At 49.2% G+C, this 19,520-nt stretch overlaps 1 protein-coding gene across 1 annotated transcript in view; it reads left to right on the top strand.

Moving 5' to 3' along the window:
* Stum (stum, mechanosensory transduction mediator homolog) overlaps positions 1-19,320 on the top strand; it is a 45,399-nt gene extending 26,079 nt beyond the window's left edge. Inside the window, exons 2-4 of the mRNA XM_028755248.1 lie at positions 14,974-15,153; positions 18,559-18,567; positions 19,286-19,320. Of these exons, the coding sequence (XP_028611081.1) occupies positions 14,974-15,153; positions 18,559-18,567; positions 19,286-19,320 (224 nt within the window). The remainder of the gene's footprint in view (positions 1-14,973; positions 15,154-18,558; positions 18,568-19,285) is intronic.
* Positions 19,321-19,520: the final 200 nt, after the last annotated feature.

Genomic DNA, 19,520 nt, shown 5'->3' with positions numbered 1-19,520 from the left:
GAGAAGTGTTGTGGGCTAACAGCCCCGCTTTTGGTGTTCATGCAAACCCTTCTCAGGGGCCTCTGTAGTCAGCTTGCTACTCACACCAGGAAAGGTGTTGCCTGTGCTCTGGACTACTGGCTGCCCTTGGGAGTTGGAGGTGATGTGGCACGGAGTCACTGACAGACTCTGGGAGCAGGTGAGAAATGCCACAGCAAGTTCATCTGAACGCTGCTGCACTCGTAGATCAGAGGATAACTTTGTAGTGTCAGTTTTCTCCTTCCATCTTTATGTGTGTTCCAGAGATAGAACTCGGGCACCCACTGTCCTCCAGTGCCCCAGCTCTAGTCATATATAGCAAGCTCCCTTACCTACTGAGTCATCTCTTCGGTCTTAACCATTTTTAAGTGCATTAAGTACATTCACATCTGTGTAACTGTCACCACCAACCATCTCCAAAACACTTTCATCTTCCAGAAACTGCAGCTGTGCACCCCACCCCTACCCTTGCATCCTTAGGCGGCTACCTGAGAACAGGGTGGCAGAATCCCTCAGCTGCCTTCTGTGTGCCTTGATGATGCTCTGGAGAGCTGTTTCTTCATGAGCTTCTGTGTATTGCACTACTGTCTGGATCATGACTGGAAGCAGAGTGTGCTTTGTTTCTTTAGGTAGCCATGGCTTCATGCTGTCTGGATACCACCTGCTCGTCGAGGCTCCCAGAGCTTCCTTTATTGCTTATAACCACACGAAGAGGCACTCTTATTTTCAGGAAAAAGGGCAAAATTGTTGAGTAACTTGTCCAAGGTCATATGGAGAGGTTATGTGACTTGTCCACGGTTACATAGGCAGAGCCAGGTTCAAAACCAAGCAGGTCATTCTTGCAGCTCATGGGGGGATATAGCACCACTTCCTGGGATGGGTTTTCAGCTAGGGACTGTCTTCACTGTGGTCAGCTTCACTGATCTCAGTACATAGGAGAACAGAAAGCAAAGCAGGCATCAGAAATGGCTCCAGGCCACAAGGAAGCCTGGAGATGAAGACGGGGAGTCTCATGAACAGGGCTTTCTCCACTGGCCCTCAGCTCTACACTGTCAATGTTAACACACACAAACACATGCATATACAAAAAGGACACACATATACACACAAGCATACATATATGCACACAGGCATATGCACACAGAAACAGGCACACACTAAGAATTACTTACGGCTAGACGACCGTTTGTTTGTTTGAAGCAGGGTCTCTACATAGCCTCACTGTCCCAGAACTCACTGTGTAGACCAGTCTGGCCTCCAGCTCATAAAACATCTGGCTGCCTCGGCCTCCTGAGTGCAGGGATTAAAGATGTGCACCACCAAGCCTGGCTGGTTAGATAATCTTAATGAAAAACTTCCTTAGCTTCCAGGAGGGAAACAGAGGGCACCTCTGGAACCCCAGGGCAGATTGCCACTCAGCTGATAAGAAGTGCTGTGGGGCACAGATCCCAGAGAACAAAGGGACCAGAGATGGGCCATGTAGGACAGTGAGGTAATGGCTGTTTGCCCTTTCCAGCACACCTTAGCATCTTCAGCTTGTCTCAGCATCATGGTGCATGGGCTTCTTCAAATGTCTTTCTTCCTTTGGTAGAATCCAGGGTTTTACACATGCTCACTGAGTGCTCTCTTGCCAAGTTCCTTTCTCAATTATTTTCACAGACAATATAGTCTTAAATGCTCTCCTAGCAACTTAGTCCCCTTACAAAAGGCAGCTCTTTCTGATGAGTGCTGGGAGCCCACCTGCTCTGCCTTGGAGTGGCACAGGAGGAGATGGTTCTGCTCAGGTGTGTGGGGCATAGACATAGCTGTTCAGAGACCCTGCCTTTGAAGTCAGGGCAGACTTCCCTCCTGTTTTTCCTGGTCGCAGGTACTGACTAGACAAAGTAATGAAGCTAGTCTTCGCTCTGCCTGTCCAGAGCCCCACTGGGGAAGAGGAGCTGGGGCTGTGGGAAAGGCCTGCAGCCCCTCCTGCTCCTACTACTGCTGCTACTGCCCTTCTAGGCAGGCATGCATATCCTTGAAGACCACACACCCTGTGATTCAAAATACCTTTGTGGTGGTTTGGATATGTTTGGTCCAGGGAGAGGCACTATTAGTAGGCGTGGCCTTGTTTGGAGGAAGTGTGTCACTGTGGGAGTGGGCTTTGAGACTCTCCTCCTAGCTGCCTGGAAGACAGTCTGCTCCTGGCTTCCTTTTGATGAATATGTAGAACTCTCGGCTCCTTCTCTAGTGCCATGCCTGTCTGCATGCTGCCATATTTCCCACCTTGATGATAATGGACTGAACCTCTGAGCCTGTAAGCCAGCCCAATTAAATGCTGTCCTTATAAGACTTGTCTTGGTCATGGTGTCTGTTCACAGCAATAGAAACTCTAACTGAGACAGTCCTTCTGTCCCTCCGGCATAAGGGTCTTCTCTTTTGAGCTCTCTCCCAAGCAATGAAATAAAATGGGGGACTTAACTGAAAATAAAGTTGCATTTTGAAAGAGAATTGTAGGGAACGAAAGGTATAAACAATGGCAAGAAGTAGGTGCTTTGGCTCTGTGTCAGGTCCTGGTCCTCTTAGCGATGACCCAGCTGTGGATGGAACCTAGGGCCTCGTGCATACCAGGTAAACCACTCAACTGAGTTACACCACCAGCCAATTATTTATTTTTTACTTTGAGACAGGATCTCACTAAGTTATCCAGGCTGGCCTTGAACTCCCTTTGTAGCTCAGGCTGACTTTGAATGTGTCATATCCTTGCCTTAGCCTCTCAGAAACTAGGATTACAGTCTTGTACCTCCAGGGTGGGCTTACAGCTGGATATTTTAAAATATCATCATTATTTGTGTGTGTGTGTGTGTGTGTATGTGTGTGTGTGTGTGTGTGTGTGAGAGAGAGAGAGAGAGAGAGAGAGAGAGAGAGAGAGAGAGAGAGAGGGGGGGAGAGATTTGGATATGTGGGTATGTGCACGTCATAGCACTTATATGGAAGTCAGAGGATACTTTTGTGAGGTCAAGTCTTCCCTCCACTCTTGCATGGGTTCTGGGATGGGATGCGAACTTGTGTAAATTATTTAATCTCAATCAGGGGCTTCTACCCCACATTTGATCATTCAGTTCTTGGATAAAAGACGTACAACTTTTATTGTTATAATAAGCTTTAATCAGCACTAGAGCTGTGCAGATATCTTCTCTGTAAGCTATTAGAATCTATTTCCCCGTTAATAACCCCAAATTATAATTTGACGTGTTCTGTCTGGGATGCTTTTGATTTCAATTGGCCAGCCCTCATGGCCATGCTTCTAAGGCTCACCTAACCCATGGTGTCTTCCTTCTCTGCTCCTCTTCCTGCTCTTCCTCCTACTCATGGTCCTCCTCAGACCTCAAGCCCTGCCAATCTCAATTCTGCCCAGCTATAGGCTGTCAACATCTTTATTCACCAATCAGGGATAACTTAGGGGGTCAACATAACATAGCATCACTTGGGTCTCTGTGCAGATTCTCTCATCCTTGAGGAACCAGGACTTGGAGGCCACTATTTAGCATTACAATAAACAGCAAAAAACCCAACCTCAACCGGAACTCAGGTTCCCAGCCTTGCACGATAAGGACTTTACCTGCTGAGTCATCCTGTTGGCCCCACCCTGGGTTTCCTAAGCCAATGGACACACACCTGTGCTTTCCGCACACCCCAATGGTATCACTCGGCTAGTGTGTTCCTCCAGGCCCATCACAATGCATTGCTTTAGGATCTGCACCTGAAGCATTCGCCATGCTTGCCAGTTCTTGGAGAGGAAAGATTCTGGTCCTAATCTCATACTGCCCTCTGTCAAATGGTTTATGAAATATCTTGGTAACAGGTTGAAAAAAAGACAGCATGAGACACCAACTCAGTGATATAAGGGAATGACTGGGAAGTGAGATGCTGGACTAGCTGGTAATGACTCATCATGTCCACCGTGATCTGGAAGGCTCAGACATAGAAGGCTTGCTTGCTGATAGGCTTTGTCGGGTGTTGGGACTTGACTTAATAGGTGGATTCATTATTTGGTGGCTCTTGAATGACATTTACTTTGGATATATGAACAAATATCTACTTACCTTAGATAGTACACTGATGAGCGACCAAAGAAATAGCTCCATCCAAGTCCAGTTTGCGGTGATGGGTTTATCGGGCTTCCATACAAGAGCGTGGGTAAGGTGTTGCCTGTAAGAACACAGGGCCTTCAGAACAGTTGTAACACTGGAAAGTCCCGCTGGATGACGACCTCCTGCAAGCTGCTTGGATGGAGTCATTCATTCAGGTAACTTCTACCCTCTGCTCTAGTGCCTCCCAAGCCCTGGTGCAGCTGGGGAAGGAGTGGCCGGAATCTCAGTGAAGGTCCAATGCCTCCCTGTTTCTGTGGAGAGTGGTACCAAGCCCAATTTTGGGAAAGTCTCTGTGGGTAATCACAGCCACTCTGTTTTCAAGATTGCAATGGCCATGCCATGCCATGCTATGCCAGGACTGTTCTATGACAACGACATTATTGGAGCCATGCAGGACAGTGTTCTGTGACAACGACATTACTGGAAAATGGTAGAAACCTGGGATGGGGGTGAGGGTTGCCGATTGGAGGAGGTAGGTCACTGGGGAGTTCTTTGGAAGAGAACCTTGTCTCTGCCCACTAGCTTCCCGGATACCATGAGCAGAACAGCCTGTTCCTCTAGGCCTCCCTACTGTGACTCTCTGCTTTCCCATGAGCCCACAACAATGAGGTCAAGCAACTGTGGACTCAAACCTCTGGAGGCAGGAACCAAAACAAACTTATCTCTCTGTTTCCCCACTTTATAACACACATGTCATCACAGTCGGCACCAACTCCAGACATGAGATTGCTGTTGTGTGCTGGGCTAGGTGCTAAGGACACGGTGGTATAAGCAAAAATTTACATACCCCTCTCAGGGAGGGCGGCTTGCTGGCTCTTAGAGACTGTGTAGGCAGTTGCAAGGGTGAAACTTAGTGTGGAGTTCTGTGTAGGCAATAGGAACACCCAGGGGACTACTGGGGGTCTCCTGAAGAAGCCATACTTGACTAGGACAGAGCTAGTTAGAAGTAGGTCTGTGTCTGTCTTCTGGGCAGGGCTCTAGGGAAGTAAGAAGAAACATATTTGGGTCCAAATGCAGAGCACAGAAGGCCTCTAGGACTCTAGACAGATGGCACACAGCTGCTGGACAGCCACACGACCTGACATACTTCCTCCTCTCTTCCTTCTTTTCTGCCAACATCTACCTAGAGATACCCAATAGAGCTATCTATTACTGCCCTGCTAAACCACCCCTAAATTCCATGGTGTGAACAAATTTTCAGATTCTGGGTGTCAGAAATTTGAACAGGAGGGCACAGTGCAGGGTGACTTGGTGGCAGGGGTAGAATCACCAAGAAGTGTCCTCTCTTCCACATGTGCTTGCTGATTCTGACTTGGGTTGTCACAGACCTCTCAAATCTCATGTGGGGTAGTGTGCATCTTTACAGCACGGCATCAGGGTTGTAAAAGGTACCAGCTTCCTGAGTCAGGAAAATAGCCTGTCTTTTCCATCCCTTTCTGTTGGTGGCAGTCAGAAGGTAGCTCCAACAGGAGTGCCCATGTTCATAGCTAATAACCTTACTGGCCAAGACTGACTATCCATAAGAAGTGTCAATGAATCTGGCGCCATGTTTTAAGATATCAATACCTCACTTGGAAAAAAAAGTTAAAGAAAACAGAAAGTGAATTGTCTGTCTGCTGGCTTTTCTGACAGGCTTCCTCTTTGAGCATGAGCTTCGTTGACACCCAGCATCATTTAGCTCCCTCTATAACACAAGATGCCTTAAGTTTCTCTCAGGGACCCGCACTTGCTTTGTGCAGCCAGGCATTGTGGGTAAGGCTGAGCCACATCTAGCTTGGAGGACAGGCTTCATTACTTAAAACCATAGTCACGTTCTTTCAAGCTAATGGCTGATTTAGCATTCTTGTGACTCACAGACTCTAGTCTGGGTAGCTCTCAGGACTCCTGGTCAGAGTGCTAGGACAGACACCCTCTTCTCTGGACATATGATATTTGGATGTGAAAACTGGAACTTTGGATGTTGGTCCTGTGAAAAGCATAGAATGTGGAACAGAGATGGAAAACACTAGGTTTATAATGAATTATTGGACCAAGGAATTGAACCAGCCCTGAATAACTATTAACAACAACAACAACAACAACAACAACAAAACCCAACAACCCAGTACTAAGCACTTAGGTTGCTCAAGGCACTTTAAGTGTATAATCCCTATCAGCTCCTTGCTCTGTCTGCCTGGGTATTAGTCTACACCACATCATTCCAGAAAGGAGACTGGCCCTGTAAGATTTGGTGGAGTGAAGCCTGCAGAGACAGAGGCTTGCCTGGGCTCACACAGCCAGTGAATGCCAAAGTCAGCAATAAAACTCATAACTACCACCCCGTCTGTCTTTCTGGGCTTTCCCAGGAATTCACTGGACAATTAAGTCCATTTCAGTTGGTTATGTTGTAAATAAGGGTCCCAGTGGAGGAACCCTTCCCTATAGTATGGACTATGCTGGTGTTGTGAGCAGCAATTCCATTTCTTGAGCTTTTCCTATGAGCCCTGGCAGGGAACTGCCCTTGGCATTGGGGTATACATAGGGCACCCTCTAGGGTATGGTGCCTGGAAAGAGCGAGACAGGCCTGAGGGGAGTCTGAGCCTGGGCTGCTCTCTGCACTGCTTCTGCTCTGTCTCTCTCTCCCTGGTCCTCAGGAGACTGAAGAGCCAGCTCAGCTGAGTCCCCTCCCCTCTTTTGTTAAGTGCACGGAATCTTCAGAACCCCCGCATCTTTTATCAGCACTGGGTGCCCAAGCCTGGTGACCTGGATGCTCCAGGGCAAAGGATGTTCCTTGAAGCTCTCTCTATGTTCTTAAAGATGCTCAGGGGCCATTTCCAGGGCACCTGTCATTTTCTGTCAGGTGTCTGTGTCATCTGTCTCCTCACTTGCCTTACTGTTACATCACCTTCTCTGTAGCTAGGAAGAAGCACGCCATGGGGAGACATCTTTACAGAGCTGAATCTCAACAGGTGCTTGTGATGTTTTATTTTATTTTTCTTTCTGAAAAGAGTATTTGTTTTAGGAAAAAAAAGAAAAGAAACAGCAGCAGTTCTTTCACGGTAAAGACAATTTTTCACGTTGTTTAATACATGCCTGTCCCTGTCCACATGCATAAATATTTTAAAATAATCTCTGTGCACAGTGTGTGCTCTATTTTTGCAATCTCACTTTAAAGGGCTTTCCCATTTCTCTGTGTAGCCATGATCGGACTTTTCCCAGCTGCATAAAACTTCGACATATGGAGGAAACCATGAAACGGACCCTACGAACTTAGCAATTAAAGTAATTTTTTACAAGAGATTGGGAAGATAGGATGCTTGTTGTGCAAATGTGAGGATCAGGTTTGTTTTCTCAACCTCACACTCACAGAAAAGCCATGTGCTGCTGCACACCCCCTCCAACTTCAGTGCTGGGCAAAGACAGGGGGGATTCTCGGGGCTACCGGCTCATCTGTCTGGCTGAGATGGTGAACTCCAGATTCAGTGAGAAGCCCTGTCTCAAAAAGTAAGATCATGATCAATAGAGGGAGACACTCAGTCACCCTCCAGCCACACTTGGGGTCTCACAGCCCATCTGAGGGTTTGGACCCTGGCATTCCAGTGCTTGACTCTGTAGCATTGCATTCTGTGGCTCTCTCTTGCTGCTACCCTGCTAGACTCTTGATAGCCAGGATGCTGGCCTTCTGAAACAGCATCCATAGTTTTGCCCTTTTCTTGGTCCCCAGAAGATGCTATATAAATGTCGGTTGAATCCATGTGGGGGCTGACATGGACCGAGTCTGGTGGAAGAGGCAGTTCTCGTTTGGGCAGTAGCGAGCCAGCCTTTGTCTCTGACAGCTCTGCTGGCTGCAAGTCAGAGAGCAACAAGCTGCAGTAGCTATGAACTCAGGAAGACCCCTTCCTGTTTCTGTTCATAGAAGGAAGACTCAGAACACTGGGAGTTTGTGTGGGGCTCTCTGTCCCCTGTGAGGTCCTGGATCCATCATGGGCATCAATAGGAGCACCTCAGCAAACCCTAGTCATCGCCTAAAGGCCTGTGTGCTGATAATACTATCAGATTGGAGACCAGGGTCTCAACGCAAACCTGGGGAAAAGGGCACAGCAGTCATCACTGGGAAGCAACTTTGCACCTGGGACTGCATCTTCCAGGTCTGGTGTTGAAGTCTGAGATGTTGAGTTCTGATATGACCTGGGACATTCATCAGCAGTCCCCAAAGCCTCCACTGTGACCAGAGGACTGGCCTCAGGGTATACTGCTCTTTTTTCTTGGAGTGTGTGACCACTATTTCAGACACCCAAGGACAGCTCCTTCAAGCTCACCTAGTGATCAGTCACACCTAACCTTGAACTCCTCCTAGTGTTTGACAACCCTGGCTCTCAAAGCTCCCTCTCAAGTGTGGAGACCCAGGGCCCCTGCTCCCTCTAAAGTTGATAAGCAACGGGTGAATTGACTTTGATACTTAATAGGCATTTTATAATGTTACTTATCAGGCAATTGAATGGATCTCAGCCACCAGCCCACGGATCTCAGTCCCACCCTGCTGTCAACGACACCATTAAGGAAAAAGGCCGGCCTAGGCTCCACTTTCAGCATCTCTAGTACCCATGGGGGAATTGGACTTCATCAGCATCCTTCATGTCCTTGGTCACAGAAAGGCTCCTGGCAGCTGCCAGCTTGGGTAGGGCCCCTCTCTGCTTTTAATCTCACTGCCTCTCCATCCGTGGAAATGTCGTCTGGCCAGGTTATAAATTCTTAGGCAATGGAAGCTGCCTCCTCCTCTCCAGCAGATGTCATCACTGATGCATCCCCCACTCTCTCACCTACCTGACTGTCCTCACTGAGGGACATGCCAGATGGGGATGAGGGCAGAGCTGGGTGCTTTGGGGCCTTCACACTGCCTCGCTCCTCCTGCCCGTGCCCTGTGGCCTCTTCCCACTGTATCCTACGGCACTGAAGCCTGGGATCCGTGAAGAGCCAGACTCAGATCTAGAGGACTAAGACATTCTGGGTGATTAAACTTCTGCTCACACCTAACATCCCAGAGAGACCCTCAGGGAGACCTCAGGTGTGTGGCTCTGCTCGGCAGTTCCCCACAGTCCCTCCAAGTCCAGAGATGGAGGGGGAAGGGAGGCTGACAGCAGAGATTTGTTAAGCCCAGGGCAGCTGATGCAATGCCCAATGCCATTAAAATTAATGACCGGTTCCAGCTGGCTTGGCCTCCAGTGGGACAATCACCCTTAAGTCAAGGTGGAGCCACTGGGAAGGGTGAGGTGGGGGCTGGTCTCATTTCCACAGTCCTCGTCCTCAGGAGGAAGGTCAGTAGGAGCTGCTGGCTTCAGGAGAGCTCCAGTAGGCATACTGGGATGGACGGTGTCAGGGGTGCTGGTGCCTTCATGAAGGTGTGGTATCTTTATGAGAACATAGGTGCTTTCTTTGCAATATTGAAAGCTATCCATAGGCCCTTGCTTCATACTACTGGTCCAGGTTGTAGGTATCAAACGCACTGGTGAATTTGTTCTAAAGAACTTTGAGGGTGTTGGGATGATGACGTAAGGCCCACCCATACTTTCCTCATGACATACACACTGGCTTTCTATGACATGGTCTTGAAAGTTCCTTGCCGGGCTGGAGAGATGGCTCAGTGGTTAAGAGCACTGACTGCTCTTCCAGAGGTCCTGAGTTCAATTCCCAGCAACCACATGGTGGCTTACAACCATCTATAATGAGATCTGGTGCCTTCTTCTGGTGTGTCTGAAGAGAACTACAATGTACTCACATATATAGAATAAATAGATTTATTTAAAAAAAAAAAAAAAGAAAGTTCCTTGCCAGCAGGGATGCAAAGCCGCGGACCCAGGCTGGCTCTGTGAAATTCTCTCTGGGTGAATGAAATGACTCAGACATAGAAGATAAGGCTGCTGCTGGCCTTGGGACCCAGGATCTTGATGATGCTAAGCAAGCACTCCACTAAAACCTACATGCCAGTCCCAGTTAGGTTCCCCAGGCCTGCCTCTCTGCCCTATGAGCACAGCTTTCTTCTCAGACTATGCTCCAGGATGACTGTCCTGAGAAGCTAACAGGTTGTGGCCAGAGAGAGTGAGGCTGTTTGCTTTCAAGGCTACCTTGAACATTGTTCCTAGGGACTTTATTCAGAAATGCGTGTGACCTTTATTCTGCCACTAACCAGTGGGACTTCCAAATGACTATACAGTTGGGTCAGGGCTCCCTTGCCATTTTCTTCCTGTCCCTCAGAGTGTATTTTCAGTCAGGCTGGGAAGATGAATGGCTGTGTTCAACTGAGTGATGGAAGTATTTAGCTGTGTCTTCTATGGAACTGCATTAGTCATTCATTACCACCAATACATCTTAGTGACTGCAGAACCAGCTGTGGGGCACATCTGGGGTCAGGTCCAATTTACAGCCTAGTGCCTAGGAGTGTGATTTACTGCAGTGACAACAGCTTCACTGAGGGGCACAGCCCTGCCCTTCTCTAAGCAAAAAAGAGTCAGCAAGATCTCTCCCAACCCAAACCCGCACCTTCACAGCTCTCATGAGATGTACATGATTAGCCGAACCCCAGGAGAGTACAAGGGATGGACTCTCCAGCCTCCTGGCTCTATTCTTGTAAGCATAGCCACCCCCTCTTCTATAGGCTCTGCCACTTCTCATTCTTGACAGAAGTGGGGGAGGGGATGGAAGGCAAGTTCTGGGAATTCTGCCCAGAGAGCCACCCTAGGCAAGCCCTTTGGGGACTTCCACAGAGTGAAAGAGGGGGGTAGAGGGTTATTTCACTTCCCATTCCCTGGCTCAGACCTGTATCCCAAGTTCCTTGGGGGAGGTAGGCACAGATACCTCATCAGGTGGAACAGTAGCCAGAGGAACTGTGGTAGCAAACTGGCATGGCGTGTATTTGTTGTGACTCTGTGGGAAGACCTTCCTCAAGCTGCTCCCACTGGCCCATCTCTGTCACAGCCACGGTAGGATGTGTGGAACACACATGCATGCCTTCACACCACATGCTGTGTAGCACAAACGTCAGTGCTTGATGAAAAGCACTTTCATTTTGCTGTTATCATTTTGCTGGACCAGTTGATGTGGTCACCTCCAGAAGCAGCATGCCCAGGGCCTAGGCCCTAGAGAAGCATTGTCCTGTATTATGTTAAAAAGACCAGAACCATGGGCACTTGAGTTATTGATAAGGTTGAGTTCTGTGTGTGTCTCTCCGTCTCTCTGTCTGTCTCTGAGCCTCTCTATCTCTACCTTTCTCTTGTGCTTGTACATATGGATGCCAAAGGAAAAGAGCAGGTACCCTATACTGTTCATCTTCCTTTTCTCACCAAACTTGAAGTTCAATGTTCTAGGCTGGCTGGCCAGAAAGTGCATGGGTTCTGCTTGTCTTCATCTGTATCACCCCTAACCCCACAACTCTGGAATTGTGACTTAGGGGTTCCAACTCAGGTCCTCTTACTTGCCCAGCAAATGTTCTTACCCTCTCAGCATCTCCATGGTCTGGTTAGTTAGTTTTCTGGTGTTGTGTCTGTGAGGCAAACAGCAGGAGTACTCTCAAGCCTAGTGATCCATCCACGTCGTCTGGGGGAATGTTTGTTTTCTGTTTATCTTTGGTGCCGAGGACGGAACCCAGGGCTTCATGCACAATACTCAGCCACATTCCAGCCTCTGTCTCATGCTTAAGTAAGCAGTTCCGAGAGTCATCCCTTTGCTTTCCTGAGAGATTGAGGCAGAGATGTCAGTCTGGATAGCCTGGGCTATAGAACATACCCCGGAGGGGAAGAATTCCTACTTTAGAGGAAAGTTTCCTTGGCAGGAAGAAAGAAGGGAGGCCACAGTTAAGAGTCTTCTCCATTTTGTGTGTGTTGGGGAGTTGCATCTGTCCATATAGATGCTTCCAAGTGTGTGTGCTTAAGGAGGTGGCTGCCACGAAGGCTGCCAGCCTGAGTTGGATCTCTGGATTTCACTTGATAGAAGGAGAGAATCAATGTCTCTCACGCTGTCCTTTGATCTCTATGCATATGCAGAGGAATGTGCTTCTCCCTCTAATAAATAAACAGATGTAAACGAAAAGGCAATGTAGGTACAGAGAGGGTAGTGTGTGCTCAGCACACTGTAATGGCGTCTGTGCTACTCTCACTTGATACTTCCCCCACGCATCCGGGTTCTTCTCCCACCATCTCTTTACATCTGCGGGGTTCTCTTGTGTACCGCTGTCAGCTTCTGTTCCTCTCCTGTTCCCTGCACGTGATGCTTCATCAGCAGCAAAGGATGGAGCCATGTACCGAAGTCCCCTGTGTCCTTGTCACTTCTCAGGATACCTGAAAGGCACTCTCTCCTTCCAGTGCCACTCAAACCCAACAGCCCTGCTGAGACTCACATCCTTCAGTTTCCTTTCACATACATCCCTTTCCTGCTCCAAGCTCCCTGGGCTCTGCTTTCTGCAGGTTGGGCAGCACCGTACCACAGCGTTCAGAATCCTTCACAATGGTCCAGCTAGTACTCATGTTTACCTCATCCGCTAACCCTTGTCACCACTGCTGTCTGCCCGATGTCTAAGCTCACACCCCTCTCCCACTGGGTTAAAAGGGTCTCCTGTCCCAGTCATTCCCCTTCCCTTCTGCAACTCAAAAGCCAGTTAACCTTCCCGGTGTAGTGTGAGTCTCTCTACAGCACAGCAGGCACCAAGGGCAAGGCCGAATTAGTGCCTGAGGCAACTTACATGGACTTGCAGGTGTACTCCGCACCCAGAAAGGAAAGCCCTCAGCCACTGTGTGCCCTTGCTAGACTGTCCTTTCAGTGAGGACAAGCGCTTGGTCCTCCAGCTCCCATAGCACTTCAATGCTCTGTGCTAGTGTAGTCAGTGCAAGGCCAGCTTCCTGGCTGTCATACTGTTGTGACCTTCTTTATTCCTTGGGATGGAGCAGGGGAGTTTGTTTGGCAATGCAGACTTCCGGGCGCTTCAGACATTCAAGGCTGTTGGGGAACCTGGTCACTGTGTCTATAGCAAATGCTGCTGCTGCTGGTTTAAGATCTAAGATACTCAAGGCAGGGGTGTTCCTTTAATCACCACAGACCACCTGCTGTGTGAGGAGCCTTGTTGGTGATCTGAGAGGAGGTGATGGGATGGGCCTTCACTGGGGAGGCAGCTCAGATGAAGAGGGGGGCAGGGATAAGGAATCAGCAGCTAGACTCCCAGGGCAGGCTAGAGTAAAGCCTACAGCCCGAGAGACACGTAGGAGCCATCGAGCTGGGAAGTGGGGCTGGAAACCACGTTCAGCTGGAAGTGAATGGACAATCTCAGTGTCTTCGAGGCAGGAACAGAGAGGACTGGGGTCATGAGAACGGTCACCCATCCACTGCCCAACTTCCCCAAAGTCTTGATTTAGATCCTGGCCTGCCATTGGCAAGGTCATTGGTCTCTGGGCCCAGTGTGGGCTCAGCTTATGCTTGTGACCCCGGGCAACATGCTTTCTGAGTCTTTCTATGTAAGCTAAGGTGGAAGGCTGAGCACCAGCCCGCAAACCTGTGAGTGTGTGAACTTACCTGATGAAAGGGACTCTGAGACACCATGAAGCAGGGGGCCCTGAGAGACGAGATTATCCAAGTGTGTCCTCACATAAGGCAGGCCCAGGGATGGGAAGACAGAGCTGGTCAAGGATTAGGTGCTCTGCTTCCGGCTCGTGCTATGGAGCAAGGGGCTGTGAGCCAAGACCACAGGCAGCTTCTAGAAGCTGGGGCAACAGGAAATGGTTTCCCTACACTAGCCCCATTCAGAGTGCCCTGACCTCCAAAGCAGAGGAAGGAGCCGTCTGTGTTGTGGAGGCCATTAAGCTGTGGTATTTGTTGCTAGAGCCCTCAGGAAGCATCTATAGGGAGAATGCCAACCTGGGCGAGTCCTCATGAGGGTCAGAGCTCACTTCAGAGAGAAGCTGTTGTCAAGCAAAACTCAGTAAACGTAGCAGTGTGGGTAAGACTGGGGAAGCTAGGTCCTGATTCTTCTTCCCAGCCCCATGTTCCCAGAAGTAAGACTCAAACTCAAAATATATTTACAAATACCTTGGCCATGTAGCTAGACTCTTCTCTGACTAGATCCTAACTTAAATTAATCCATTTACTCTCATCTACATCCTGCCATGTGGCTGGTCACCTGGGCTCCGGCACCATGCGTCTGTGCTGCCACATCCTCCCTGGTGAATCTCCTGTGCCTTGCTCTACTCCAGAACTCTTTCTGCCTCCTGGATGTCCCACCTTCTAGTCTACCCTTTCCTATAGGCCATAGGTTTTTTAATTGACAGGTGATGCATCCATACAATACACAAGATATTCTTGATACAGAAGACACTGGCGGGAAGGGGGAAGGGAAGGTGAGTGGGGAAAGGGAAAAGGGACCACCTCTCAGATGGCTCCTCCTACACCCCTCCCCTGGGGCTGGAGTGGTTGTGGGAACTTCAGGGACGCTGAGACTATCCTGGCTGTAGTCCTGCACGCTACAGGGTTCAGTAGTCTTGTCCCCTAGCAGTCAGCACACGGGCTGACTACTTCCTGGCTCTCTAGCTCTCTGGAACTCCCCCTCTGAGACTGGCTCCTGGGTCACCCCAAGACTCCTGTTCTCCAGAAGCCATAGGCATGGTGCTAGACCCTGGCAGTCCCCATATCACACCTCCTCCGTGTGGTATCCTAACCTCTTCACTTTGGTGACAAGCTGTGGCTGGGACCAGAGCAGGAGGGCTGCCCAGGAGGTGCAGGACCTACAGCTCCTCTCCCAGCAGTGAGGGTGGGCTGGGTCGGTTGTGCAGCCTCCTCTGAAGCTCTCCCTTCTGGCCTCTCCCAGGTACATTCGTCTCGGCCTTCACTGTGCTGTGTGGGGCACGCACTGACCTCCCGGACAGGCACGTGTGCTGCGTCTTCTGGCTGAATATTGCTGCAGCCCTCATTCAGGTGCTCACGGCCATCGTTATGGTGGGCTGGATCATGAGCATCTTCTGGGGCATGGACATGGTCATCCTTGCCAGTGAGTAATTGCTGGTGTGTTCTGAGGGCATAGTGGGCAGAGCCTGCCCAGGGAGCCGGAGCTGTGGAGGAACCTGGGATGAACAGGAGGCCCTCTCACCCCAAAGACACCTGTATTCATGACCCAGTTTCTGAGGCCATGCCTGTTCTTCCACCCTAGTGCCACCAGATCCAGAGCATTTTCTCTACCATGCCAGCCCCACAGGGTGGGTCCCCAAGGGAGAGGTCCTCTCTAGCTAAGACACCACTCTTTGCCTTTGCCAAGGAAGCAGCCATCTCACTGAAACTGGGCAAGCCTCCTGGCCTGTGGTTGTGTGTCTCTGTCACAGTTTCTAGGGGAAGAGCAGGCCCATGAACTGTCTTCACCCACAGGAAGCTGTGTAACTGTGTCTTACACATAGACCTGCATGAGTCTTAACCACATTAGACTACACTCTTTGGTTGGTTGGCATCAAAGCCTTATGCATTCTCACTATCATTAAAGGTGTTCATGATTCACCCATTGTTAATGCAAAACCAATTTATGCACAAAAGTGTTTTGTGGAAACATTTAAAGTTGCAAAATCAAATCTACCAGAGACAAACGATCATTTTAAAAGTAATCTGGCAGAATCTTACCTCAGACATCACCTGTCATAACAGTTGTTCCTACCTCATTGACTGGAGGGCCTCAATAACTGAGGTCACCTCTCCTCAGCCACTTTGTTCTTTGTACTCTGTCCCCATCTGCTACTCCTCACTGGATTCACATGTTAAATTGCCAGTGTAGAACAAGATGTATCAGGGGAAGCAGGAGGAAAAGCCAAGATCTAGAGGCCACAGAATGATCTAGACTAGTCTAGAATGATCTAGGACTTACTTAGCCTTAGTTAGAGTTCCTTGGAAAATGCAGGCGCTTATGCACACACAGTGCTAGGACCAGGGTCAGGGACTAGTTAAATTACCCCACTAGAGAAAATTCAAGTGTCAGAGCCTGGTGGGATTCAGTGTGGGTGGCCAGGGTGCCAGACACTGACAGAGAACTTCTGGGAATTTAGAGAGGAAGTTAATGGGTCAGTGGATTGTCAGGATGTCCCATAGATAGAGCTAATCCCTCCAATGGCAGTCAGGGGGAGGAGGTACATCAGGCAGAAGTGATGTACCCCTGTTTTCTGGGACGAGCTTTCCGATCAAGGTGGACTGTATAGCCCTCTCGCCTGCATCTGATGACCCTTCACTGGGCTCACTTGAAATGCTGGAGAGGGTCAGAGCATTGCTTTTAGGAGAGACGTACTGTCATTTGTGTCACCAATCACAGTGAGTCTCAAAGATAGCATGGAGACTCCCCAGGGGCCACTGTGTCACTTCCTCAGGGACTTATGAGACATTTACAGGCACTAGATCCCATTCCCAGCTAGATCCCAGGAATTGCGGCTGCTCTAGAAGGCCTGGGAAGGCTGTAGCATCCTCACACTCCTGGCTTGTCTGCTCCTCGGCCTGGCATTGGGGTCAGCAGTGTTGGGACTTTAGTAAGAGGATTAGACAGCTTTCTGTTACTATAACAAATGCCAGGGAGAAATCAACTTATCAAGAAAAAACGAGTTACATTACCTTGAGTTTTAGAGGACTCAATCCAGGCTGGGTTGGCCTGATCTGTTCTGAGTTGTGACCACACAGCACTTCATAGCAGGACAAAAGCCACCCGCTTCATGCCTGGGGAGGGAAGGGAAGAGAAGAAACAAGAGTCTCCATATCCCCGTCAAGGGAATAAATGCCCCATGTAAGCTGATGAAGACTTACCGTTAGGAGACCAAGCCTTCATACCTGGGCCTTTACGGGACATCCCAGGTCTGCCATGGGAGTGAGGAATGTGCCAGACTGGGTCTCAATAAATATATTGATGCCAAATCTGATTCCTGCAGCTTCCTGGTATCCAGATGCTCTTTGACTTCCTGTGGATTACTACCCATTGGACCCATTACAGGCAGGACTATCATGTCAAAACATGAGCTCAGCACCCCAAGTAACACGTCTTAATCTTGAAATGTTAAGAGTTGAGCCACTGTAAGTCAGGAATCTTTTGCATCTGTCATTTGTCCCCCCCTCATACCCAGGAACAAGGGGTCTAGACCAAAGCCATAAGCTCCAGAGGGCTCCTGTTAACCCTAGATAAGATAATACAGAAGCCAAGACGCACTCCTTCCCTGCCTGTTCCCCAGGCTGCCGACTTCTCCAGAACTCTATGGACTGGTGTAGGAGCCAGGATGAACAGATGTCAGGGCTTCCAGCCCAGCCCTTCCTTCGCGCCCTCTCAGTTCCCTTGTGGGTTGGTCAGCCTCTTAGGAATCTGGGATGTATCCAGGGATTCTGTCTCAGCACCAATTTTTCTATCTTGATTTTTGGAGACTGCAGAAGAAAATCAATCTCTGCCTCCTCTGCCAGACTGCCAGACTCACCCACCAATCTCAATAGCCACTACTTTTTCACTTTTTCTAAAAATTGCTTTCACCTTCAAAAGATGAATGTACCACTCCCATGGGAGTTGTTCTGAGCAGCCATGTTTGAGGAGGTGTCTTGGAATAGATCCTTAGAAGGGGACAGCTATAACTGACTTTGTCCCAGGGACAGCTGGGTAGAGGCTTACTCCTACTGCATAGATGAACAAAAAATATAGGCTGGGTTTCACGTGGCACGTTTGGATGCTACAAGAAACATAGTATCAAATAAAAACTTCTGAGAAGATTCAGAGCCTTGGCTGAACATAGACACTTCATCCATATTACTAATGAGCAGCCACACTGAGAGCAGCTTGTCTGGTCAGTGCTTGCCTGGCAGCTCTCCTGACTGCTTTTTCTATTATGACATCCATGGCAGACATTGGTAATCGTTTGTGACATTTGTCTCAGCACAAGGTTCTGGGCAGTCATTACCAATTGATCCAAGATGTCTGCAAATGTTTTCTCTCCTCGGGTCTTTCCCAAAACATCGGGCTTTGTAAGTGTGGATCCAGTCCATAGAAAGACTAACCAGAAAGACCAGGCAGAGCTGTACTGGGATCAAGGCAGGTCACTGCAGGATCTTTAGTTTGTCAGTCACACCTGCCGTGGCTCTGCCTGTCCCTCTTAAATCATTCAGAATGCACCCTGAGGGCATGGGCTGGGGGGGGTAAAGTAAAAAGGATAAGAGGTAGGAGGTGAACAGGTGTGGGTGTGGCTGAAAGGGGCACTGGGCAGACAGTGGCAGGGGCGTGGGACACAGGCGGAGCTGGTCCTGGCCATGTGGCTGGTCCCTCGGCTGAAGCTCTGCCTTTGCAGTGTCTTTGGTAGAGCCCCTCCCCATTCTACACACTTAGTGCTTGGCCCTATGTTCAGATTGTCTCTCTTCTCTCTCCTCTTCCTTCTGCTGCCTTGAATTTCTGCTGCTGCAGTCTCCCAAGGTGAGTCTGTTGGTAGATACACACCCTCCCTCCTGCACAGATATCTCATCCTCTTCATTGGTTAATTGTTGGTTGCATGTTTTAGCTTCTCTGTGGAATGGAGTACTTACCACAACAGGTCCCTAACATCTGCACCATCTTTGGTCACTCTCATCTCTTGTATTGTTCCTAAGTCCCTAACTGGCATTGGGTTATTAGTCCCCAAGATTGACAGGTAACCTACTATAGAGAGGGTGGGGCTCCTGGCATTCCCCCTCAGACCAAAGGCACTGGATGGAAGAATCACAGCTCAGTACATCTTCCCCTGTTATCTGAGCTCTGTAATCTCACCCAGTTAGATTAGCAGTCTGTGCAGACATCAGTGCTTCGACTTTCTCAGGGAGGGATGGGGTACAGCCAGAGGTAAAGTACTAGTCCATGTGTGAGGGCTTGGGTCTCATCTCTGATACTGAAAAACAAAAATCTCAAGATTAGCAATGATGCTCTGAAGACTCAGTGTGTATCCTGTCCCAGTTATCCAGCTGGCTGAACATATGTCAGACAGTTGTTCCCTTCCTGGGTAGCCAATAGCCTTGCTTGTAAATAGTAGATGTTTGCTGCTCCCTGTACAAATAAGGTCTCACAGTATAGACAAGGTCTCATGAGTGTATATTCTGGTCTGGGGCCATGTTGGACAAAGTGTCTCCCTAATCACCTCTCCTCTCCTTCTTCCTCACAGGGTACAAGGATCAGGGTATCCCACAACAGCTGTGAGCCTACAGGACCTGCCGGGGAAGTTCAGGGTCCTGTGAGAGCCACACCAGGTGGCTCTGGGCACAAGGACCTTCACATACTCTCTTCTGCCATTTCTCAGATTGGGGTAGAAAGGGAATATTTACAAAATATTATTTATTTTGGAAAACACACCTGCTTTTCTTAGCAGGCTTGGAGGGTAACTTCTCTCCCTGCTCCAG

Source organism: Grammomys surdaster, unplaced genomic scaffold (assembly GCF_004785775.1).
Source record: "Grammomys surdaster isolate TR1022 unplaced genomic scaffold, NIH_TR_1.0 126051, whole genome shotgun sequence".
NCBI classification, from domain to species: domain Eukaryota; kingdom Metazoa; phylum Chordata; class Mammalia; order Rodentia; family Muridae; genus Grammomys; species Grammomys surdaster.
The sequence above is the reverse complement of the archived record's forward strand: the minus strand, read 5'-3'. Positions and strand labels throughout refer to the sequence as shown.